Raw genomic sequence first — 23357 nt, forward strand, 5'->3', positions numbered from 1 at the left:
GTTTGTGAGGCCACACGACACTCGGCTGACCTGTTCTCGGAGGCTGGACCTTCTCGTCACGCCCCAGCCAGCTCCGACGTCCCCAAGTATTTGCTGAGTCCCTTTCGAGGACCGAGGGCCACGGTACCTCCCGGATCCCGACGCTGAACGTGCGCGTGAGGCCGTTTGGGGACCGTTGTGTCCCCAGACGTCCTTCCGTGACCCGTCTGTTCCCTGCGCCTGGCTCGGCGTGACCCGGAAGGACGCTACGTGGACGCTGTGGATTGAAGGACACCACCCGCGGCCGCGCGCCGAAGCCAGGGGCCAGGTCGGTTCGTGACCACCAGGCGGCGGCGAAAGCGGCTTTTCGTTAAGGGCCGCGTGTCGCCCGCGGGAGAGCACGGCCCCCTCCCCGTTCTGCCGGCCGGGCGCTCCGCGGGCCGCCGGGAAGCATGCCAGGCCCCTCGGAACCTGGGGGCGGCGGCCGATGCCACACGGCAGCAGGGGCCAGCGGCGGGCTTGTTTCCTGGTCGTCTGTGCGCCCCCCGCCCCCCGGATTCGTTTCCCGGTCGTCTGTGTGCCCCCCCCCAATTCGTTTCCCGGTCGTCTGTGCGCCCCCGCGAGGGGCCGGAACACCCTTCCCCGTATGGCGGACGAAAGCGCCCCACCACGCCGTGGTCTCAGCAGCCCGCCACGCTCGGAGTAAGAGGGAGTGTGGGGCGATTTATGTGTATTTCAAACGGCGCATGCGCCACTTCTCCATCGGGGCGACGCGAGCGCCTTCCCATGGCGGGGCCCCCGACTCCCTCCGCCTCCGCCTCGGACGGGCTGCCCAGCGGGAGGACGCGAGGGCCCAGGGACCCACGGCGCTGGCCGCGAACGCAGAGGCGCAGACCCAGGGGACGCACACTGTGGGCAGAGGGCTCCCCGCCCGAGCCCGCAGCGGCCGTCAGCGCGGCCCGAGGGACCGGGTCTCCCGGCCTGCGGGCTGGGCCGCTCTCCACTGCCACCAGGACTCGGGCGGCCTCACAGCGGCAGTGCGGGTGCTGGGTGGACACGAGGCAGAGTTTCCTGAGCTTGGTGCAGAAGACCCATCGGTGGCATCTTTTTGAGACGCGGGGCCTGACTCAGTGGGTCCAGGTGGGGCATGAGACTGTGCATCTCCGGTGACGCCGGCTCCATGGACCGCATTCTGAACCCTCGCTCTCCGCTGGGTTTGCAGGAACATCACCTGGGGTAACCTCCCGAACCAGGCGCGGGCCCAGGGCTCACCCCCTCCTATGGAGTCAGTGGTGGGCGGCGGTCCTGGGACAGGCTTCGTATCTTTCTAAAAGACCCCAAGAGATTCCAGTATGATCAGGGTTGGGAACAGCCGACCTGAGGTCCAGCTCACAGTTGGGGCCCGGCCTCAAAGGACCGGCTTCCGGCGGGTTAGCTGACCTCGCTCGGTCTTGTCGCTTTCGGTTTTCTTGTCCCCACTGGACAGCACGTCACACACCGAAGGTGAGTGACCGACGGCCGCCCCCGTCACTGCTTTCAACGCAGGAAACCGTCTCTGCGCCTCGCCCCAGATGCTGATACACGGATGCGAACACGACAGCCCCTCAGCGTGCTGGGGCGCGAGGCCGAGTTTCACGCCCTCTCCGGCCCAAGAGGGGCACCACCAGTCAACACCCCCGCAGCAGGAGGGCCGGGGGGCCTGGAGCGTCCGTGTGCCTGGCAGTCTGCTGTGGCTGCCACACGTCCGAGAAAAGCCGAGGGAGTACGAACGCTTCTTCCGAGCTCATGGAAAGTAAACTGACTTCCAGGCAAGACGGCAGAGGAGGAAAACCACACTCACCTCCTCCCACGACATCAGAATTACGACTAAACTGCAGAGCAGGTGTCACTGAGAACCGCTTGCACTGAAGTCCTACGCCTAGGGACACACAGAAGAGGCCACCTTGAGACTGGCAGGAGGGATGTAGACAAGCAATGGGCAGGTCTCACACCGCGTGTGACAGCTGAACATCGGGAGCGATGTCCCTGCCGTGGAGGTCCCTTGAGAAGCGAGGAGTCCCGGCCCCACACTAGGCTCCCCCACCCGGGGCTCCAGAGCTGGAGAGAGAAGTCCCCCCAACGTCCAGCCTTGAAAACCAGCAGGGACGGTGGCTGAATGACACGTAGGCAGCCGGAGTCCCGGGTGTCCTCTTAAAGGGCCCACGCACACTTACCGCTGATGGACTCACTCACTCTGAGCTTTGGCGCTGGGGACGCAGCTGGAAAGGAACCAGGGACGCAGGGAGGGACCAAGCCATCTGGCTTCAGGGCGAGGGCTGGAGGGGCGGCTTCCTCCCAGGCAGAGGCGCTGGCAGAGGCCACAGTTCCTGTGCAGAGCCCTCCCCACGCCCAGCACACAGACGCAGGTGGCTCCACACCTGAGTCTCCATCACCTGGCTGACACTGACGGCTCCGCCTGGTGATTCCGAGATTCCCACCCACGTGCAGGCCCACCCAAGGCGCTACCTGCGGCTTTTCCATATACACAGCCTGTCTTGGCTCATGCTGTGGACTTTCTTAAAGTCTCTCAACAGTTCACAAATCCCAAACAAGCAGCATCTGGCCTCCGCATGCCCCGTACCTCCTGGTGAGCAGCCCGAGCCCAGCCCCAGAGGCAGTCGGCCTTGGTTCACAGCTCAGCCTCTCCCACGTGCCTCCAAGCCCAGCACAAGTGGCGACCATCTGCTGATCACTTTGTAGCTCATACCAGGTGGCCCTGGGCAGGACACAGGCAGCACCTGACTTTGGCCTGCACCAGAGCCCCTCCCAACCGCCAGGAACCAACACACCCAGTGTGTTCCGGCCCCAGAAACGACACACCTGGCGGCCAGCTTCAGACCGCAGCGGAGCAGCACCCGGCCACCTCCGCAAACGGCACACCCACAGGCAGACCGTGCGGGCGCCAGGGCCCTGCTAGAGTGAGCCCTGCTCCACGGGGTCGGCCCCTGCACACAGCAACTCCGCCGTGGTCACGGCCGGTCCTCACAGCCAGTCAGCTGAGGGCCGACCCCGCCCTTTGATGTGCCAACAGCGATCATGGCTCAGTGACAACAGGAGAGCACACGCCACCCACACGAGAGACACACCTGGGGCACCTGGCTCAGGTGACCAGGGGGTCTGCACCACTGGGCCCCACAGGACGCCTGCTACACAAGGCCACTCCACCAAGACTGGGAGGCACAGCAGCCCCACCTAATACACAGAAAGAAACACAGGGAGGCAGCCAAAACGGGGAGACAAAGAAACACGTCCCAAATGAAAGAACAGAACAAAGGTCCAGAAAAAGAAGCAAACAAAATGGAGACGAGCCATCTACCAGATGCAGAGTTCCAAACACTGGCGACAAGGATGCTCGATGAACGTAGAGGAAGAGCAGATGAAATCAGTGAGGACTTTAACAAAGAGACAGGAAACAAACAAAAAATTCAAACATAAATGAAGAATATAATAACTGCAATGAAGAATCCATCAGTGGGAATCAACAGTAGATCAGATGAAGCAGAGGATCGAATCAGTGATTTGGAAGATAAGGAAGCAGAAAACACCCAATCAGAACAGCAACAGGAAAACGAATCCCAAAACTGAGGACTGGTTAAGGGGCCTCGAGTGTGCCGACGTTCACATCATAGGGCGCCAGAAGGAAAAGAGGAAGGGATTGAAAACCTATTCGAAGAAATAATAGGAAACTTCCCTAACCCGGCAAAGGAAATACAGCCCGGGAAGTGCAGAGAGTCCCAAAGGTGAACGCAACAAGGCCCACGCCAAGACACATCATCGTTAAAATGGCAAAAGTTAAAGACAGAGAACCCTAAAAGCAGCAAGAGAAAAGCAGTTAGAGACCCGCAAGGGAGCTCCCAGAAGACAGCTGGTTTCCCAACAGGAACTTTGCAGGCCAGAAGGGACCGGCATGAAATATTCAAAGTGATGAGAAGCAAAGACCTACAACTGAGATGACTCCGCCCGGCAAAGCTGTTGTTTGGAATCGAAGGTCAGAACAAGAGCTTCCCAGACAAGACAGAGCTGAAGGAGTTCATCGCCACCAAGCCGGCACTCCAGGACATGTTGGGGGGGCTTCTTTAAGAAGTGGGTGGGGTGACAAAAATACAAATAATGGTACTAACTACATATCTAGCAACAGTTGCTTTAAGTGTAGGCAGATTAAATGATCCAATCGAAAGATAGGGCGGCCGAGTGATAAGGAAACAAGACCCTTCCACGCACTGCCTTTGGATCTGAGGACACATGCAGACCGAACGCAAAGGTGGAAAAAGATGTTTCCTGAACATGGACACGAAGAAGCCGGGGCAGCGATCCTCCCATCGGGCAACACGGACTTTAAAGCAAGGGCCGTAAGAAGAGACAAAGAAGGACCCGGAATCCCACTTCCGGGTATTTCTCCAAAGAAACTCAAAACACTGCTTCGAGGGGACACGTGGCTCCATACGGTCACTGCAGGCTTCGTTACAGCAGCCAAGGTGTGGGGGTCCCCTGGGTGCCCATCAGTGGATAACGGATAGAGAAGAGGTGGTGAGCGTGCTCTGCAGAACGTGACTCAGCCATAGAGAAAGATGAAAGCTCGCCGTCTGCAACGGGGAGGGTGGACCTAGAGGGCATCGCGCGGAGTGGAGGAAGGCAGACAGAGGAAGGCAAATGCCACGTGATCGCACTTACGTGCAGAACCTAAAGAACAAAATAAACGGACACGCAAAACAAACGAACTTACAGAAACCATTTTGAGGGGCGCCGGATGGGAGGCGAATGGGGGGGGCTGGTGAAAAAGGGGGAGGGATTTAGAATGCAAATTGGGGGTCACCAAACAGTCACAGGGACGTGAAGCTCGGCTGGGCGCGTCTGGTCAGTAACATTGCGACACCCACGGGCGGTGTTGGGTGGGCGGCAGCCCTGGCCGGGCGATCGCTTCGGGAGCGAGGTGGATGTGTGATCACGGGCGGCACATGCGAAACTACGTCCGTGTTGTACGCGGCAGCACTGGAAAATAAAGTCATTAAACGGAAGAAACGAAACTGCGATCTTCTTCCCGCGTTTGATTAGATTCAATGCATCGACGTAATTAAAGTGAATGACTCTGAATTCGCCCCAAATAATACACAACTACGGACAGAGAGTTTAGCGTTTTATCCTCATTTTTAAGCTACAAAGTGTAAAGTGTTCACAAAGGATTTCAATAAATATGTTAAGGCTCAGGGTGATCACTGGTGACTGGGAGGGGCTCGGTTTCTCACGCACCGCGGTGCATCCGGACTCCAAACACGAAGACGTTGGCCACCGCCGTGGGCTCGGCTCGGAGCGCCCCGGGGGGGGGGGGGCCCGCGGTTCCCCCACTTGGCACATGTGCACACTGCCCTCCTGGATCCGATGCGCAGGCCATGGTGCACTTTTCTGACGGGTGGGGAGGACGCGGCTGCTTGGTGTGACCTGAATGTTCTCAGCACGGAGCCTCGTGGGCGATGGGGCTGACTTGAGCGAAGAGCCGCCCCCCGCGCCCCTCCCCCCCGCCCCCCCGCCGGGCTGGAAAGCGCCCCGAGGCGCAGGAGCAGCACAGCGGGCGGGCGTGGGAGGCGGGCCCGGTCCACCACGGACGCGAGACAGACCACGCCGAGGGGGCCGCCGCGTCCGGTCCGCCAGGAAGTAGCCAGCGGGTGCTGTCCCTCAGGAAGTGCCGCGGGGACCCTCTCGGAGGCCCCCCCTGCCTGTTTTCCTGAGGAGCCCCTGCCGGGCGTCGGTGCCACAGATGGAGGCCACTCGGCACCGCCACGCCACGGACACAGGAACCGGCCGTCAGGGCGGGCTGCACAGGGAGTCCCGGGGACACCCCGCGCGCGGGGCCGCCCCAGTGCGGAGCGGGGCCGGGCCGCAGGGGCCGCGGAGGCCGGTGGCGCGTCCGGCGCTGAGGGTCGCCTGTCCTGAGGGCGTCTAGATGCAGTCGCCGCCGGAGAGGGCGCAGGCGGGCGGCGCCAGGGCCCCCGGGGGGCCTCGCGCCCTCCCCTCGCAGAGGGCGTTCTGGCCCTGGGCCTCGTCCTCGTCCTCGTCGAAGAAGCCGTTCTCCAGTGCGTCGGGGCTGGGCGCGGCCAGGTACGCGCCCTTGTACTCCTGGATGGACTCGTGCAGGCTGAACAGCTGGCACAACAGCGACATGTCCAGCTGCCGGAGGCCGACCTGCGGGGGGCGGGGAGGGGCGACCGGCAGGTGAGCGCGGCGCGGTGCGGCGGGTGCGCCAGGGCGCCCCTCCCGCGCGCTCCTCCCACGCGCCGCCCACGCGCCCCGCATGCGGCGACTCCGCGGAGCGCGCCCGGGCGCCCTGGACCTGGCCCGAGACGCCCTCGCGGTGGTGCCCGCACCGCCCACGTCGCCCTGCGTGTGGGGAAGGCCCCGCCTGCCCCTCGGCCCCTCCTGCCCCTCGGGCCACACAGCAGCACCCGCCCTCTGGTCGCCCCGGCTGCTCTCACTCTGGATGCCGAGATGCAAGTGTGTGGCTTCCTCTGGCTACGACCAGATCCGGAGAAGGGCCACGTGTCCATCCCTGCCATGACGGTCATCGTCAGCTCCCGGGGCAACACGGTCCCCCCCCCAGCGACAGCGGCTCCCCGGCCAGTGTCACGTGCCGCCCCCTGGAGCGCCCACCCTCTGACCGGCTCTCCTTCGAAAGCACACCTTTAAAAAATTCAGTCTCGTTTAAGAAAACACAGAATTCTAAGACGCTGTGTAATTCGTGGCCCCTCATTCTAACCTTCGACCTGAAAACAGTCCACGGGTTTCCATTGTTTCGAAGTACTAACGCGCTTCCTTCCTCTCTGTCCCGGCTTCCTGCTTCCTTCCTGATCGCGTTCCCCTCCGCTCCCCGACTTCCCTGCACCCCGGTGCTCGCCCACACACAGCAGCAGCAATGCAGCCACGGCCCTGAGCTGCCCTAGAAGTGGCTTCGAAAACCCACAGCAGGCTGGCCGCAGACACACACCTCAGACAGGGCGGTGGCTCCCGCTGGGTTTCGGGTCACTAGTCTCTGAGTATCTCTGGAGGCTGCTGTGGGAGGGAGCTCTCAACTTAAATAAAAGAGAATTACAGTAGAAACGTCGCCATCAGGATCCAGGCTTAGAAGATGAAAGGAAGCTTTGAAGGGAGATTTTTGTTGATTCAAAACAAAGCATCAGGAAAAAGCTTAGGAAATTTTTTAGAAATAAAAAAATAATTGTATTAAAGAACAAGAAACTGAAAATAGAAGTTGGGGAGATTCAGCAGCAGTTTACGGGGCATAAACGAAAGCGACGTCTTCCCTAGTGCAGCGAGGAGCAGGGACCTAAGCGACATAGAGGAAATGGCCTGGTCTGTGCCCGGCTCTCCTCTGAGCGGGCCCGTGGGCGGGGCCGGCGGGCTGGTCTGCGGGTGTCACTCTGGTCTGGGCCGCTCTCTGCCATGAGCCCTCCCCGCCCCCAGCAGCCGTCAATCTCCTGTCACTGCAATTCCTCAGCCGAGGAGAGAGGCGCCCCCTCCCACGCCCCCTCCCGCGGGGCGGAGGGCGCACGGACCCGGGAAGCTGCGGAATCAGACACCATGGTACAGGAGTCAAGGGGACCGATGCGGAAAACGCTTGGCGTGTGTCAGTTCAGGTCCAAACCTAACCGGGGACAGGAGCTCGGTTTCGAGAAGTGTGACAGTCGAACGGTAAAAGCCGGGCCTTGGAATCAGAGATGAGCAGCTGGGCGGGGCGGGAGCATGGGGGGGAATGGGGGGCGGGGCAGCCACCCCGTGCTCCCCGGCCTTCGAGCCCCAGGGCGGCATGGGCTGAGCCCGCGTGCCACACTGCGCTCTGCCGTGAGCGTTCACCGGAAAACGTGGTGTCGGCAGAACCGCCTCCGGGAAAGTGCCTGGGTGTTCACGACCGTCCCTGCTGCCTCCTCTTCCTTTCTCAACGAGCATGATGCTCTTAAATTTAAAAACTAGTGACAATTAAAAGTGTAACGAATGGGCACACTCTGCATGCAGTGAGATGGCACGCTCGTGCCATCGGCCCGGAAGGCCGCCGGGCGATGCCACAGGAAGCCCTGACACACTGCGGCGCTCGTCATGGGCTGAGCCACTCGTGTCCGGGGGCCGAATGCAAAGAAACACCAGCTGTGCACACAGGTGGACCTGACCCTCATCCTCGTTCTGGGAGGCAGGTGTCGCGTCGGGTAAGAGGAGCAGCTGGAGCACTGGGAGGTGGCGGCCAGCGGCACGCGGACTGGGGGGGGGGACGAGGGCGCGGGGGCCAGGCCTGGAGGACTCCCGCTGCTGCCCCCACCACGAGCCCCGCACTGCCTGAGCCCACGATGCTGCAGGAAGAGGCCACGCTGCCGGCCGCACTTCAGCAAGCGGCCGAGCGCACAGGCGACTTCTGTTTTCGGCTTTTCTCGATCTTTCAGATTCCCTGCTATGAACATGTATTCACTTAGGAGAGAACTTTGAGTTCTCTTCCGGAAACGCAGTGAATGGATAGCAGATGTGGACGCTTGTGTATTTATTTCAGACGCTCGCACAGGTAAGTGCCCCAAATCCAATCTGGGTGTCCCGTAAGTGTCCTCGGGACCGGAGGGCAATGAAGAAAGCAGTGACCTAACGGATCATAACCTGATTTCTGAATAAAGGACGCGTTGACAGAGGAGCGCTGACCTGCATACCGTTCAGTAGGAACGGGAGGAGCCTTTGTCTCCCGGGGAGGGGGCCGCGAGCCAGCTCGCCACCAGGAGACAGGATTAGAAGGTGAAAGGAAGCGTGGAAGGGAGCTGCGCAGAGTGCGGAGCTCCGCCGGTCACGTGGTCTCCCGCACATTCTCCTCCCCAGTGGAAACACGTGGGTCCGGCAAGTGCGTTAGCCTCACCACACTGAGGACAGGACTCAGAAGCACCCTGGGGATTCGGAGGCAGGCGCTGGCCCAGGCGGCCGCCTGCTTCTCCAGGAAGGCTGGCCCGAAGCCGGCCCACCCCACACACACACCTTCCCACGGATTCTCCTCCCTAGGCGGGTTGGGCTGGGTTTTCTGGCCCCGCCGAGCGCCCATTCTGCGACCGAACAGCCCCCACCAGGAAGGTCCCCTGTGTCTCTGACCTAAACTGACCTTCGGGCCAATTCAACCCGTTTCCTCTTGTTCTGTCCCAGGCAGACGACACAGATGAGTAAAGCAAGCGACCGCTTTAAGAGACGTCCTTTTTTCCCTGATTATAAGAATAGAACATTCTAACGCATTAAAAATTCAGGGGTTCCTAACCATTAGGAAGAAACCAGTCTTCCCTAACTCTAGGATCTAAAGCAGTACTCTAAAAACGTTTTGGTCTTGGGACTCCTTTAAAAATTAACGTAAATAAAATTTTTATGAAGTCAGTCGCATTTTGTAAATCTCTTTCACGTCTGCCTCATCTGCATCTGCTTTTGATCTTTCGTGACATGTTTTGGTTGAAGAGAATCTGGCCTCACACAGACGTGAGAGGGAAGGGAGTGTTTAACAGCCTTTCCGATCACTGGGTGTTCTTCGCCGCTCCCCTTTAGCTGGCTGCGGAGTGGAATCTGAAACTATGCAAACGAACTCTTCATACTGTCACATTAAACTCCAGCAGTCCCCAGCCCCCCTTGTGTATGGCCACACCACCCTGTACACGCCCAATCCTGGCTGATCGCGGAAGCTAAGCAGGGTCCGGCCTAGTTAGACCGGGTGCTGCAGGTGTGAAACAAAAAATTAAAAACCCCTCAGTCTCGCACTTTGGATGGGTCACATGACCACGCATGATTTTACAGCATCGAGCACCGGTTGTGAGAAAAATGTGGGGAATTGATTCACTGAATTATGCAGATCTTCCTAAGGTTGATACATTTCCTTAGGTAACACTTGAAAAATCATATTTTTCAATATGACCGTCATATAATTATGGGCCCCCAAGAGGGTCTGGGGGGTCCCTAGAGGTCCCCAGACCATACTAAGAACCTCGATCTAAAGTTACCCACGGTTAGCATGTCAGCATAGGTCGCTCTGGCTCTGCGCACATCCAACGTGCTTTTAGCTGCTGCTACTGGTTATACAAATGTATCCACGCACCGTTCTGTAACTTAGTTTCCGTACTGTGAAGATCTATGTGCATATATATACATAGTTGCCATACTCTTTTCCACAATCGTATAGTATTCTATCACTATTCTATACAATTACATAATTCTGTTACATTTGACTGCAATACATACCCATGCATAAGTACTATTACTCACTCGCGTGACTATTTTTATCCTATAAAGGAAACTGCGGGTGCGAAGGCCGAGAAGGGACGTGGAATGCCTCCCCTCCAATCCCCTCCCAGTGCTGGGGCCACAAACGACAGGCCGGTCACCCAAGATTTACATCGAAGGTCCAGAAGTTCATGACCCGAGGTGGTGACTGCTGACACGGACGACCCAAGAATTAGGTGCCGCCGGAGGGAAAAGACGACCTACCGGCGACGGCTGGAACTCGGCTCACGCTGCAGGCGCAGCCCGTGTCCCGTCCTGTTCTTGAATGACACCCACTTAACCGAAATTCCCCCTCCGTTACAGCAGGGGCAGTTAAGGAAGAAAATCTGAAGCAAAAACCAGAAAACCGGTTCTGGGGCAGTACACAGAACACTTCGGCCATTCGGCCAGCACCGGTGCTTCCCGGACGCCCGACACCAGAAGCGAAACGTGGCCGGCGTCCACCTGGCGACGCCGGCTCCCTCAAGCCTCCCGTCCTCGCGGCCATTCTTCCAAATCTGCGCTGCTTCTTCAGATAAAACATGATACTTTGTTTCAATTTCCACATCTGTGGTTAGAAGGGATGCGAAACACCTTGTATTTCTCTTTAACTGCTTCGAACTAGGCTATTTTCGCCTCCATGTCTAAGCGCACTCAACAACCTAATAAAGCACCCTCTTCCTATGACCTCTCATCTCCACAGTGTCTTCCTCAGCCCAGCCCTGCCTGGTGTCCACAGGGTCACCCTCCCCTGGAGAATGCAGGTGGGCGGACAGAGGTCCCCTTCTCCACCTCCACCCCCAGGCCAGGCCAGCACCTCCCTCCCAGAGCCCTTAAAGATAGGCCCGCATCTCTGCACAGCAAGGCCAGCCCGCAGCCGTCTGGGCCAATCAAGGAAGCGAACAGAAAGCGCCCGAACAAACGGAAGCATTTCTGCAGACCCATAAGGCAGGCTGAGGGTCCTTCTGTCTCCAAAGCTCCTCGAGGACAATAAGCCTCTGTGTCAAGTGTCAGTGAAGGAACGCGCCTCAGGAGAGACACAGCCCAATGAGCCTGACTGCTTGTCACGCAAGTGCGTCCGGAGTGCACGGGCCAGGACCGGGTGCGCGGAGGCCAGGGGTCCGGGGGATGGTGCTGGGCCAGGGTGGCAGGTACCTGGCCTGGCCAGTCTCAGCATTGGCTTCCAGCCCCCCGGGTCTGTGGTCTGTGTGCAGCCTGTCCCGCCCGGGATCGTGAAAAATGAGCTCTCTGCACTGGGGTTCCCGTGGAGTTAGGTGGGCAGTCAGGGAGCAAGACACACAGCCTCCAGCTGCTGCTGGGTGGGGCCACAGCCCTCTGCTCGGCCCTCCCTGGACATCCGTGCCTGCCCAGAGCGCGCTGACGACCCCAGGATGCAAACACACCTGGCACCTGCTCGGCCGAGAGCCTCTGGAAGTGCCGCGGTGGCTGACTGCCGGACAAACACCTGTTGCCGAAGGCGGGGAGCAGAAGGGTGTGCTACCTGTGAGATGCTTAGGAGTTGAGAAAAATCTTACTTTATGGTCCCCACGTGTAGCTACAGTAAAGGTAAAGCCTAAAGTGGCAGAAAAAATATTTCGGTCCTTTCTATCTTCAGATCTTGGGATTCTAAGCAAAACCTCGCTTAGAGCTAACACCAGCCGTGAGCGAGCACAGCCTGCCCCCCCAGCCCCCTGCAACACCAGCCGTGGGCGAGCGCAGCCCGCCCCCCCAGCCCCCTGCAACACCAGCCGTGAGCGAGCACAGCCCACCCCCCCAGACTCCCCCCCCCCCCCACAGACACACGAGGTTGTCACAACACCCACCACCACACTCGCTCACTCAGTTGTCTTTCGGGGGGTGGATCCGGGAATGGGGGTGAGTACTGAACGGGGTAATTACGGCCTAAAATCGTGAACAGTGACCGCACACAGCCTTGTTTTGATGAACGGAGTTGGAGAATCGTCAACCTGCGTCATTCTTCCTCCGCATGAGGTGGGTTTGTGGCCGCGCTCCGGCACACACCCTGTGCCCCTCCGGGTAGAACCCGCCTGTCAGAGGGAGCACGCGACTCCTGCTTGCTTGAGAGGCCACGGCCTGCACTGGCCTCCCCGTCACTGCTGCTGGACGCTGGGCTAATCGCATTCCGCTGCGAATTCCAGTTACCTCCCTTGTCACAGATTTGACCTCGGGCCTTCGCATTAAACAGCTCGGCACAAGATAATTCCCACAGATAATTCGGGAAGGACTCCCCGCTCTTATGTCACCAGGTCCCCAAGGTGGGGGCCTCAGAGCTTGAGGTGCCCACTCGGACCCCACGGCCCCAGCTTAGCTAATCTCCTAAAAGCCAAAAGACCAGAATACTTTCAAAGACCTTGTGACATTTTCTGAAAGGGACCCGTCAAGGCCTGTAGCCCTATCTTATCCTCATCTCAGCTAAATATCAGACAGACCTAAGATAGCTGTGTATCTGGAGCTCGAGCTCGAAGTCAAGGCCTGGGAGAGCACTGGCCCAAGGCATAATTATAAGGTTGTGGCTTGAGTCACACCGGGAGGGACCTGCAAAATGACTTTGGGGAATGGCATGCTGACTCGCAAGCTGCCACAGCAAGACTCCAGAGCAGTCAACCCGAGAGGGTGACAGCAGCAGTCCTGGGGTCTTCCTGTCTCTCCTCCTGTCTCAGACTTCAGCTGGGAGGGGCTGTCCCGTTTCACGCCCACATCTATGGGACATCCAGGTCCAGACTGTAACCATAACAGGCATGGGTTCACCTAACTCAAACACAGCACTGCCAGTGTGGACTAACGTTTATTAGTAAATAAAAAGGTCGGCTTGGAATTTAAGTCATTCCGTAAGAAGCTTAAAAAGTCTTTTCAGAGAGAATAACTTCGATGCCAGCTACAGAGTGAGAAGACAATACCTAACTGATTAAAAAGTGTTAAGGCTGCTTTTCTAGATTTAATAAAGTCACGATTTTCAGAGCAGATACGCTCCTGGAAAAGAAGGATGCATAAACTGAACTTTGCTAAACAATATCTTAATGCACTAGATGCATGTTTAAAGGACTCCTGTGATAAATCTTTTGGCAAAATTTTCTTGGGGAAAAATTAGCTTTCACACACCAGATTCCTTTAACACTGACCTGTGCCGGGACAGGGGGAGCAGCCAGATTCTAAATAGAGGGGGCCAGCCGGGGGCGGGTGGTGGCCAGCCAGCACAAGGGTCAGAGCGGAGGCCGTTTTTCTGTCCCTTCCCGGCCTGGCCGGAGCCACACGGAAAGGCTCACTGACACCTAGGTTCCTGCCCTGCTCTGGCGCCACCCTACGTCGTGTGTCCTGGTCCACAAACACCTAACGTACTGTCCAAGCGCCCACAACCGAGCCCCATTGTTTGGAGCCCGGGCAGGCGGCGCGGAGGGGCCACGGTGCGCGCTCGCCGCCTGGGGCTGGGGCCCGGCTGTAACCCGATCCCGCACGCGCCGCCGGGGCGCTGGGGAGGGGCGGGGCGCCCCACGCCACAGTCGCTGGGACAAAGCTGTCCTGCTCTGCTCGGGGCGGGGAAACACAGCCGCACAGCTCTTAGCCCCTCGGGCGCGGCGCAAGCTGTCCCCAGACCCAGGGGGCCGGCGGCGGTCTGAGGGGTGATAAGGCCGCCCCGCCCCCCGAGGCTACAGGCGAACCCCACTTTCGCGCCTCCAGCAGCCCGGGGCTGGCCGGTCTCCGAAAGCTGGCTTTGGAGAGTGGGGACTCTCCCTGGGGGAGGGTCCAGTCGCAGTCACAGAGGACAAGTGCAGGACAGTGGAGAGGCCAGTGTCTGTCCGTCCGTCCGCGCCAGCCGCGCCGGCCCCTGGGGCGAAGGAGCGGGGAGTGGCGCGCGGGCGCGGGGACTTCCGGAGCGGAACCTGCCGGACGCGAGGACCGCGCGCGGCCCGGGGCCCCCTTACCATCTCCTTGCGCAGAAGGGCGAGCGCGGCGTCCAGGTTGGGCGGCTTGGCGGGCCGCGCCGCGCTCCGGGCCCCGCCGCCGCCCGCGCCGCCGCGGCTCAGCTCGTCCTGGATGCGCGACTTCTGCGCGTACAGCCGCTCCAGGTGGCGCCAGCCGCCCGCCGCGCCGCCGCCCGAGGCCGAGTGCAGCAGCCCGCTCAGGCTCTTGGGCAGCGGGGGCAGCCCGTCCACCCGCAGTCCGCGCGCCGCGCCCGCCGCCGCCGCCGCCGCCGCGGCCCCGCTCATCGCGCCAGCCGGCCACGCGCCCGCCTGCTCGCCGCGCCGCCGCCGCCCGGCCGAGGCTCCCGGGCCCTGCCCGGCCCCTTCCCACGCCCCGCCCCCTGCCCGCTGGGGCCCGGTCCTTCCCTCCCGCCCCGCCCCTTCCCTCCATCCCCGCTCCGCCCCCTGCCCGCTGGCGCCCCGCCCCTTCCCTCCCGCCCCGCCCCCTGGCGCCCCTTCTTTCCCTCCCGCCCCGCCCCTGCCCGCCGGAGTCCCGCCCCTTTCGCGCCCGCCCCGCCCCTCCCTCATGCCCCGCCCCTTCCCGCCCGCCGGAGCCCCGCCCCTTTCGCGCCCGCCCCGCCCCTCCCTCATGCCCCGCCCCTTCCTGCCCGCCGGAGCCCCCGCCCCGCCCCTCCTCGCGCTCCCTCCCCGCCCTGCGCCCTCGACCCCGGAGACCCACCGGCCCGGCTCGTTTCCAGCCCCGCCCACTCTCCCAGGACCCGCCTACACCTCGGTGCCGGGTCTCCTCCGGCCCCACCCCCTGTCCGCCCCCCGTGCGCCCCTGTGTCCGCGCCCGCTCTCCTCCAGCCCCTCGCGGGACGCCCCCCCTCGCCTGCCCCTCTGCCCCCGGCCGGCCAGGTGAGCTCCCCGACCGGCCACCAAAGCTGCTCGTAATTACTGTCGGGGGCCCCCACGTCAGACGCGCCCCGATGAGCCCGACGGTGCGGGGGGTGGGGGCGCGGAGGTCCCCGCTCCGAGGCGCCGGGCGCTGGAGAGAAGGTCGCACAGGGCTGGGAACCCCGCCCGCGTTCGCCGTCCGCGGAGGCCAGGACCCCGCCCTGGGCAGGACGACCGAGGTCTGGCCTCAGGACCCCCGCGACCCCCGAGGGCGGAACCGGCCAGGCCCCGCGGGTCGCTCGTTCGCTCGGGCGCGCGGACCCTCCCGGTAAATGGCGCGTCCGGCCAAGAGCGCCAGGTCGACCCTGGGACTGAAAACAAACGCGCGTGTCAGCCTGGCGGTGAACGCGAGTAACTCCAGACGGAGAGTACAGGAAAGGATCAAAAGCTCCGACGGGAAAATTCCACGACTCACCTCAGAGGGGAGAGAAGAGAGAAACAGGCTCGCCCCCTCCTGGGAAGAACCAAATTACAGCAGATTAGGGACAAAGGGGTCGGGAAGGCGGGGCCGGCCCGCAGACACGGCCCTCCGCAGGTTAGAAACACAGGCTCCGTAACGGAAGTGGGCACTGACGGCTGGTTTTAATTACAGAAGGGATCGGATTGTTCTGAGTACATCCACTAGGATCAGAAACTACAAAATGCTGCGAGTCCGTTAGGCAGCCAAGTACAGGCCCCACGCTTGGGCGCTTGGGCGGGGGCGACCCCCCCCCTCCAGAATCCAGGTTCCTAACATTGTCGCCAGATGTTCTCCGTGGGCCCCTTGCTCCGCCCCCCCCCCCAGCCGGCTGAGGCAGACCACGAGACGCCCCAGCTCAGGCTGCGTGATCTGAGGGCATCAGGGAGGCTTCCCGCCCCACCCACCTCTCAGGGCACCTCACCTGCCACTAATTACCTCGTCACATTCCTGATTTCAGGTATTCATTCATTCACCTGTTTGATGAGTGAGTGTCTTCGAGAGAGTGACTCATTGGCTCGCGTGGGAGTGAGGGGCACAGAAGCATCTGGATCGCACCCTGGCATGAATTCCTTTAACCCCGTGTGTCACGTGGCCGTCTGTCCTGCAGTCCCTAGCAGAGACCATGGAAGTTAGGTGACAGGAGAAAGTTAGGCGCGATGAGAAAAGAATTTCTGAGCACTGGGGTACTGAAATCCTCTCCAGGCCCGAACCCCAGAGGACTGTGGACGATGCCGAGGACGAGGGCTAGCGCCAGCTGGACGGCAGCATGGGGCCCTGGACACGAGGGGCAGTCGACGCGACGCCGACCCCCCAACTTCGAAGGCAGGCTCTGCGTTCCGGGAAACGAGGTGAGCCCAGGAAAACAGATGCCTGCAACTGACAACCCAGTCTGAACCGACTGTACAAACCGCAAACGTAACTGTGCGAAAGCCACCGAGTACTTTGATACCTGTGGGAGTGTCAGTCAGCCTGCTTATTCGAAGGCCAATAGAATGTGACTTTTAAGGTTCATGCTTGTAACAGGAATGAAGAAAAAAGTAACTTGTGAAAATACACAATTTGGTTTTTTTTGCCTTAATTCTGAAGCACCAACCTTCTGACCTCAAAGACTGACGCCCAGCAGTCTCCTATGCAGCTAAACCAGTATTTTATTTTTTTCTCCTCATCTCTTCGGTGTCGTTTTGTTGTTCACAGGCTCTCGGAAGTCAGAACATACAGACTCCCCTCCAGCGCTCTGCCTGTGGACACACTCCTCCCCTCAGACGCCGTAGGTCAAGGTCAGGGACCTGAACCAGGGAGCGTCCCGGAGTCCCGACGTCTGATGGTCCTCGGTGGCTCTAGCGCGGCGTTCCCAGCCTCGCGGCCGGACGTGCACCGTGGGCCCAAGAGGCATCTCCATCTCCGCCGGGCCCTTCTGCCCACCCGGCCACGTCGTCACCCACCTCGAACCCCGGCCACTTGGCATGTGCTTTCTGGAACGTCACAGTCTTAGTGCTTTTTAGAAATGATTCTTAAGTCTCGTGACTTAGGTTGTTGAAAGAATAGAAAGAAGCTGAGAATCACGTTGAAAGTCTGAGGAGCTCTCTTCTGAGAGCCGAGGACCTTAAGTTCCACAAACCATGGAGACGTTTACCTTCCGGTCCGTAGAAGTCGTTTTTCACTCATTGCAGAACTAATTAGAATACTTTGAGAGCAATTGCGCAATGTACTTGGCCTAAATTTTAGCGAATGTATTTAATCATAGTCTCTGTTATGTAATTTTTAAATAGTTCTGTCACCTCAACATTGTTGAAGTATTAGTCAGGGACAAGGGTGAGACTTTCTGTAGCTGTTGTATCACCTAGCGCAATGCTAGGCATCTCGTGATACAAAAAAAAAAAAAAAAATTTGAAGAACGCATCATTGAGCATCCCTGGCTGAGTATCTGCTAAAGCACAGGTCATGAGGGTCTGCGACCCCAAGCCATGTACAGCCATCAGGAGACACCACGTTGTGACTGGGGTAGAAATCAGTGTGGCAGAGGCGGAGTCCTTGTGGGGCCTGGACAAGGCTCAACAGAAACGTGCTCGCTCCCCTGGGAGGCAGGGAGGTCGGGTGGTTGGAGGCGGTGCAGTCAGACGCTGGGCAGAGGCCGGGGCATCAGTCTAGCGGGGGCTGCGCACTGCGGGCCACGAGGTCGGACCGTGCCCCCTGGGCAAGGCTTCCTAAGGCAGCAGGATCCGAGCCTTGGACAGTCCGGCCCTCGCACGGGGCGGCCACTGGAAGCAGGAAGACAAGCTGAGCGGCTAATGCGTCTCTGAATGGAGGAGGACAGGAGGCCTGAGTGCGGCAGGGACTCACGGCCTCGAGCACCCACGAGTCACAGGGCGCCTTCCCCGGGCAGCCCTCGGCTGGCCGCCGGGCCTCTGAGACTTACCCAGAGTTCCTTCTGATGAAGAGGAGGGCGGCCTCCTCGAAGGTGGCTGACTTGCCCAGGTGTGTTCACCGAGTGAGCGGTGGGACCGTGCCACAAGCCCTGTCTTCCTTCGGGGGCATGCCAGGGGCAGACAGAGCCGGTCACACGCAGGCCGGACCTGCGTCTGCACTTGGAGGTGCTGGCGGACCCTGGGGATGGAGGCGATTTCAAGGGAGAGCCCCGGCCAGTGGTCAGACACGCTTCCACCCGCTCGCCCTTTGAAGGAGGAACGGAACGAAGGCAGAAGAGCGCGCAGAAACCGAGAAAGTACGGGAAAGAAATCAAACCATTTGGGAAGATTTTCTCAAGTGCGAACGGAGCCCAGGAGGCCAGACAAGGATATGCCCCGCGGGAGACGAGGGGAGCGAGGGGAGCGGCGGAAGGGCTTGGGCAGGGGCCGACCTCGCGGCGGCGGAGATGGGAGCGCGCGGGGCGACTCGGGGACGCGTCTGCGACGGCAGGGCGAGAGGCCGGGGCAGCCGGTGGGGACAAGCGATGGGGGGGCCCGGGTTGACGCCGCGGGGTCATAGGGGGGGCCGGGTTGTCGCCGGGGGCTCATTGGGGGCGGTGCCCGGGTTGTCGCCGGGGGCTCATTGGGGGCGGTGCCCAGGTTGACGCCGCGGGCTCATGGGGGGGGGGCCGGGTTGACGCCGCGGGCTCATGGGGGGCGGTGCCCAGGTTGACGCCGCGGGGTCATGGGGGGGGCCGGGTTGACGCCGCAGGGTCATGGGGGGGGCCCGGGTTGACGCCGCGGGCTCATGGGGGCGGTGCCCGGGTTGGTGCCGCGGGGTCATGGGGGGGGCCCGGGTTGACGTCGCGGGGTCATGGGGGGGCCGGGTTGACGCCGCGGGGTCACTTCTCCCCTGGCCCCTGCTTCCCTCCACTGCAGTCATTTCATGCCAGGCCGCGCGCCAGGCTCAAAGACACAAACACGTCGCTCTGGGAGGACGAATGAGCTACCGTTAAGAGCACGGTGATTGCTGGCCTCCCCGCAAACATCTGAAGCGATTTCGGGGCTATCGCCCTTGGCGAAGCCTGCCATTCACATTTCAGACCTGGTTTTTAGAAATGGCTTTCCTCCGTGGGGGCCCCTAGTTTAAAATGCCCTTCCACAGGCCTCCTCTCGCCCACCTCCCCAAAAGCCCTCGCTTAGGCGGCATTCGTAACCGGCGGCACCCCGGGCAGGCGCATCTCTCCGAGGTCCCGCGGACGGCTGGCCCGGCCCTCTGAGGCGTCTGTCCCTCCTCGGTTAATGCCGGCAGGTCCCAGAGCTGCTCTTCGGGGGAGACCTGGCTTCAGGCCGCTTCGCCCCTCAACACTCTCCTCCCCGCACGTTTCATCAGCATTTTTCTCTAAAGGTCACGGCCAGACGCACGGGAAACGGTCCAGGTCCGTTTGCCAGGTTCTGAGGAGCCTTGGACCGTTTCCTCCTTTTGCTGTCAGCTGGCCTCTTTTGAAGCGTAAAGTCAAAGCTTGGAGGTAACACATCACTCTTGCGAATAATAGTGAACTTCAATCCTACGTTAGTTTTAACCCTTTCCAAGTTAGCTACACAAGAGAGCAAGGGACGGCCTGTCGCGTCGGTGCTGATTTAAAAAGGGTGAGCACACGTTTACCTGCTCGTGCGGGCCTGGGGCGTCCTGGAAGGACGGGAAGCAAAGCGGCTCTTCGCTCCCGGGGGGAGGCAAGGCGGGTCTGAGAGGGAGACGGTCCAGCTTTCCCTTTGCACCCTTCATGCGATTTGCGTTTTATGTCGCGTACGGAATTCGATTAAAAGCGCGATGACAATTCTATTCTTACCTGCGCTCAGTCAGCGAATGGCTAAGTGGCCCTTCTCGCCCTTCTCGTCTGTGCTACAGTTGAGCTGAAAGGTTATTTTTGTGTTGCTGGATTTTTTCACCTAAATGTGGTGCTTTGACTTATTACTGAATTCCATCTTGCTTTATTCGGCCTTGTTTTATCGACTCCTACCTGGGGAAGCTTTGTGAACTTAACGCCCACCTTTCGCAGAACCACCTCCCCTGTGCCATCTATGGTGACAATAACCGTGGTGAAACCTAACGCTGGAAACGGCCTGCAATGTCCTGTGGGCTGGGCTGGCATTTTACAGGCGGGACCTCCTTCGCGCTTCGTGACACTCTCTGAGGCTGGCGAAATCGTCCCCGTGTACAGATGACGACCCGAAGGTAGGAGGAGAATGTCACCTCGCTCACGTCACCCGTGCGGCGGTGGTGAAGCCGAAATCCGAAACGGTCGGAAATGAGGAAGGCCCGACGCAGCGCGAGTTTCTTTGTCGGTCGTGCTGAGCGCGGGACACACGTCCACCTCCTTGCACGTCGCCCAGCGGGGCTCGCCAGCGCCGCAGTGTGCGAGCCGTCGTGAGCCTGACACACGGAACGGGGGTGCGGACGGACGCCGGGCCACAGGCCCTCCTCCGCTGCGACAGCCGCCCCTCACGCTCGTCCTTCGTGTGCCTTATTCTGCCACCGAGCCGCGTGGGACTTCACGGGCCAAGAGCACTCACGAGCGGGCCGCAGGGCTGCTGAGCCCTTGACGTGTGGCCAGTCCAGACCCCGAACACTCGGTGTGACACACAGACCACGTCCAGGCGCCACGCCGCCGGCCTCGAGAGCATGAACGCGGGAGCCGCCTGCGAGCGACTCTGGCTCGCCCAGCCGGGCCCTGATCTTGTGACCCGTGTCACCGGAATGCATCCGGGTGCGGCTGGTTCTGCGTTTGCCTCTCGGCCAGAAAGTGCATGACCCAGAAAGGCTCGTGAGAGGACGCGGCGAGGAACAGCAAGCGCCCTGTCCCCAACGGCGGGGACAGGGAGGGCGCGTCCGCCCAGGGCACTGACAGGCCAAGCGCAGAGCGGGTGGGGCGGGAGCTGACACAGGGCGGGAGGAACCGGCCTTCGGGAGCTCAGGTTTCAGCCAGTGTGGGCCCTGCGGAGCCGGTGGGCTGAGGGTGCAGGGGGAGCAGGCGTAAGAGGCGGCTTTTCGAGAAAACACGGCACTTGACGACTGGCCGCGAGTAGCGATTTGAGGATTATCCTAGGGGACAATCGATGCCCGCTTTCTGTTCCGTCCTGACTAAATGAGAGTCGAGAGCATGAGGCTCGTAGTCACTGGAACTGTCACACACAATGAAAGCCGTTCGGTTGACAAGATTCAACTTGAAACAAGCCATTCAAAAGGCCCATGATAACAGCCGGCGTGTCGGAGAATTCTCTGGTCGGAACGTTACTCGTTACTCGCAAACCCTATTCAGAGCTCAGCCTGACCGAAGCTGAGAGTCGTGGTGCCCGCCCCCCGCCCGCTCACTGTTCACACGATTACCAAATAATGGGGTTAAAACTCCCTGGCAGACAGAGGAGGGCTGCGAGTTCCGGGCGCACCCACTTGCGGGGGCCACACAAAGGGCTAAGGGGGGGGGGGTGCAGGGCGAATGGGGCGTCAGCGGGATCAACGCAGAGGCGGCGCCGGCTCGGGCAGCAGGGCCGGGCAGCGCCTGGGTCCAGCCCCGCAGGCGGCCGGCGGGGCACTTCGCGTTGTCCTCCTCTGGCGGCGGGTTTGGCTCAAGGCTGGATGAATCGTTTAGATGGATTTATGGGCTCACGCCAGGCGAATTTCACAACAATAAACTGAACGTAACTTGAAGTCGCGGCCCGTCGCCCGACCCGGATGCCCCGAGACCGCCCGTCACCCGTCTGCTTTTTTGCTTTTCTCCCCTTTCCTGCTTCGTTCGCTTTTTTTTTGAAATGCGCTGGTCGTTAAACGTCTGCCGTGGGCCGGCCACTGTGTCACGTGACGGGAAAACAGCCGGTGTCCGGCGTCGAGGAGCAGAGGAGGCCGGCGCGTGTGCTCAGGCGTGAGGCCCGTGGCTACTGCCGTGACGGTGACGGTGACGGGCAGGAATCAGCGCAGGGCCCTGGGGACGAGGGCGCTGAGGACCCAGGCAGGCCAGGGACTCCGTCCTCGGCTGTCCTCATCGCTCACGGACCCAGGCAGGCCAGGGACTCCGTCCTCGGCTGTCCTCATCGCTCACGGACCCAGGCAGGCCAGGGACTCCGTCCTCGGCTGTCCTCATCGCTCACGGACCCAGGCAGGCCAGGGACTCCGTCCTCGGCTGTCCTCATCGCTCACGGACTCTGTACTTACAGATTCCGGATGTGCGGACTTGTCTACTTGCCAAAATTTGTTCGTTACCTCAAAATCAATAGGTGTGGCACTTTCGTGGTGGTCAATTGTGGACAGGTACAGAAAGGCGGAAACGTGAGTCTCCCGGATCCCACGTTCCCTCGGGTGCCTTCGCTTTGCGCCCGGTGCCCGCCCTGGTTTTCAGGGGGCCTCCTCGCCTTGGGTAAGAAGCTCCCTGTTTGCCGTCCACCCTGCAGAGCCGCCAGCCAGGCTGGCTCCCAGGCCACAGGAGGGGACGGCAGAGACGCCCCTTCCAGCTGTCAGCGTGACTCGTGGCTTCGTGCTCCTGGGGGGAGAAGGGGCCCCGGGGAGTGAATCTGTCCCCCGTTTCTGCACGCGCCCCGTCTCCTCCACCGGCTTTAAGCTGCGGAGGGCAGAGGTCGTGCCGTGCTCATCGCCAAATCGTCCTCAGGGTGCAGCACGGTGCGAGGCGCTGGGGGGGTCTCGGGCTAAGACGAGTGGCGTCCATCCTAGGCGTGGGGCTCTCGAGCTGGGAAGCAGGGACCGTGATGTCGCGGCCGGGGGGGGGAGGGAGGGGGCGGTCTGCCCACGAGCGGGACTGTTCCGTACCCACCGCCCAGACCCTCCGTTCTTCTGAAGCGCTGACTCCCCGGTGAGCCTGAGCTCAGAACCCCCTTCCCCCCGCCGTTCGGGCACCCCCACCTCTGGGTGCAGCCAGCTCTGGGGCTCCCAGCCTGGCTGCCTTGCAGGCTCGGCGCCTAAGGTGCTTTCTTGGACCATAAGTGGCCCCCTCGGCCAGAGTGAGCTGGTGGCAGAGACGGCCAAACCCAAAAGGTTTGCTTTCCACCCCCGTCAACCCTCGCCGCCTTTGACACCCTTATTTTAAGAGAAATTTTCTGCTTAAACAAAAAACAAGCGAGTAAGCACACGGCCCGCAGGTGTACACAGGTCTGGGGTTTACATGGAGAGGGGGTGGGATGGGTCTCCCACAGGCCCGAGGTTTACGTCTAGATGGGCGGGCTGGGCCCTCACGCTGGGCCAGCAGAGGCGGCCCCCTCCCGGGCTCAGGGCCACTGAGACGGTCTGATCAGAGCAACCAGGTGGTCGGACCTGAGGTTCCCATTTCCTAGGCACTGCAC

The 23357-nt window shown here is 60.9% G+C and overlaps 1 protein-coding gene across 1 annotated transcript; it reads right to left on the reverse strand.

The window, feature by feature from the left end:
* Positions 1-5344: 5344 nt before the first annotated feature.
* On the reverse strand, positions 5345-14552 carry FAM89A (family with sequence similarity 89 member A). Its single transcript, XM_016163441.2, has 2 exons — positions 14208-14552; positions 5345-6195 (listed from the first exon to the last, which is right to left on the reverse strand). Exons 1-2 carry the CDS (start codon positions 14490-14492, stop codon positions 5953-5955), a joined length of 528 nt encoding a protein of 175 aa, XP_016018927.2. The 5' UTR covers positions 14493-14552; the 3' UTR covers positions 5345-5952.
* Positions 14553-23357: the final 8805 nt, after the last annotated feature.

Source organism: Rousettus aegyptiacus, unplaced genomic scaffold (genome assembly GCF_014176215.1).
Source record: "Rousettus aegyptiacus isolate mRouAeg1 unplaced genomic scaffold, mRouAeg1.p scaffold_m13_p_18, whole genome shotgun sequence".
In the NCBI taxonomy this organism is placed as follows: Eukaryota; Metazoa; Chordata; class Mammalia; order Chiroptera; family Pteropodidae; genus Rousettus; species Rousettus aegyptiacus.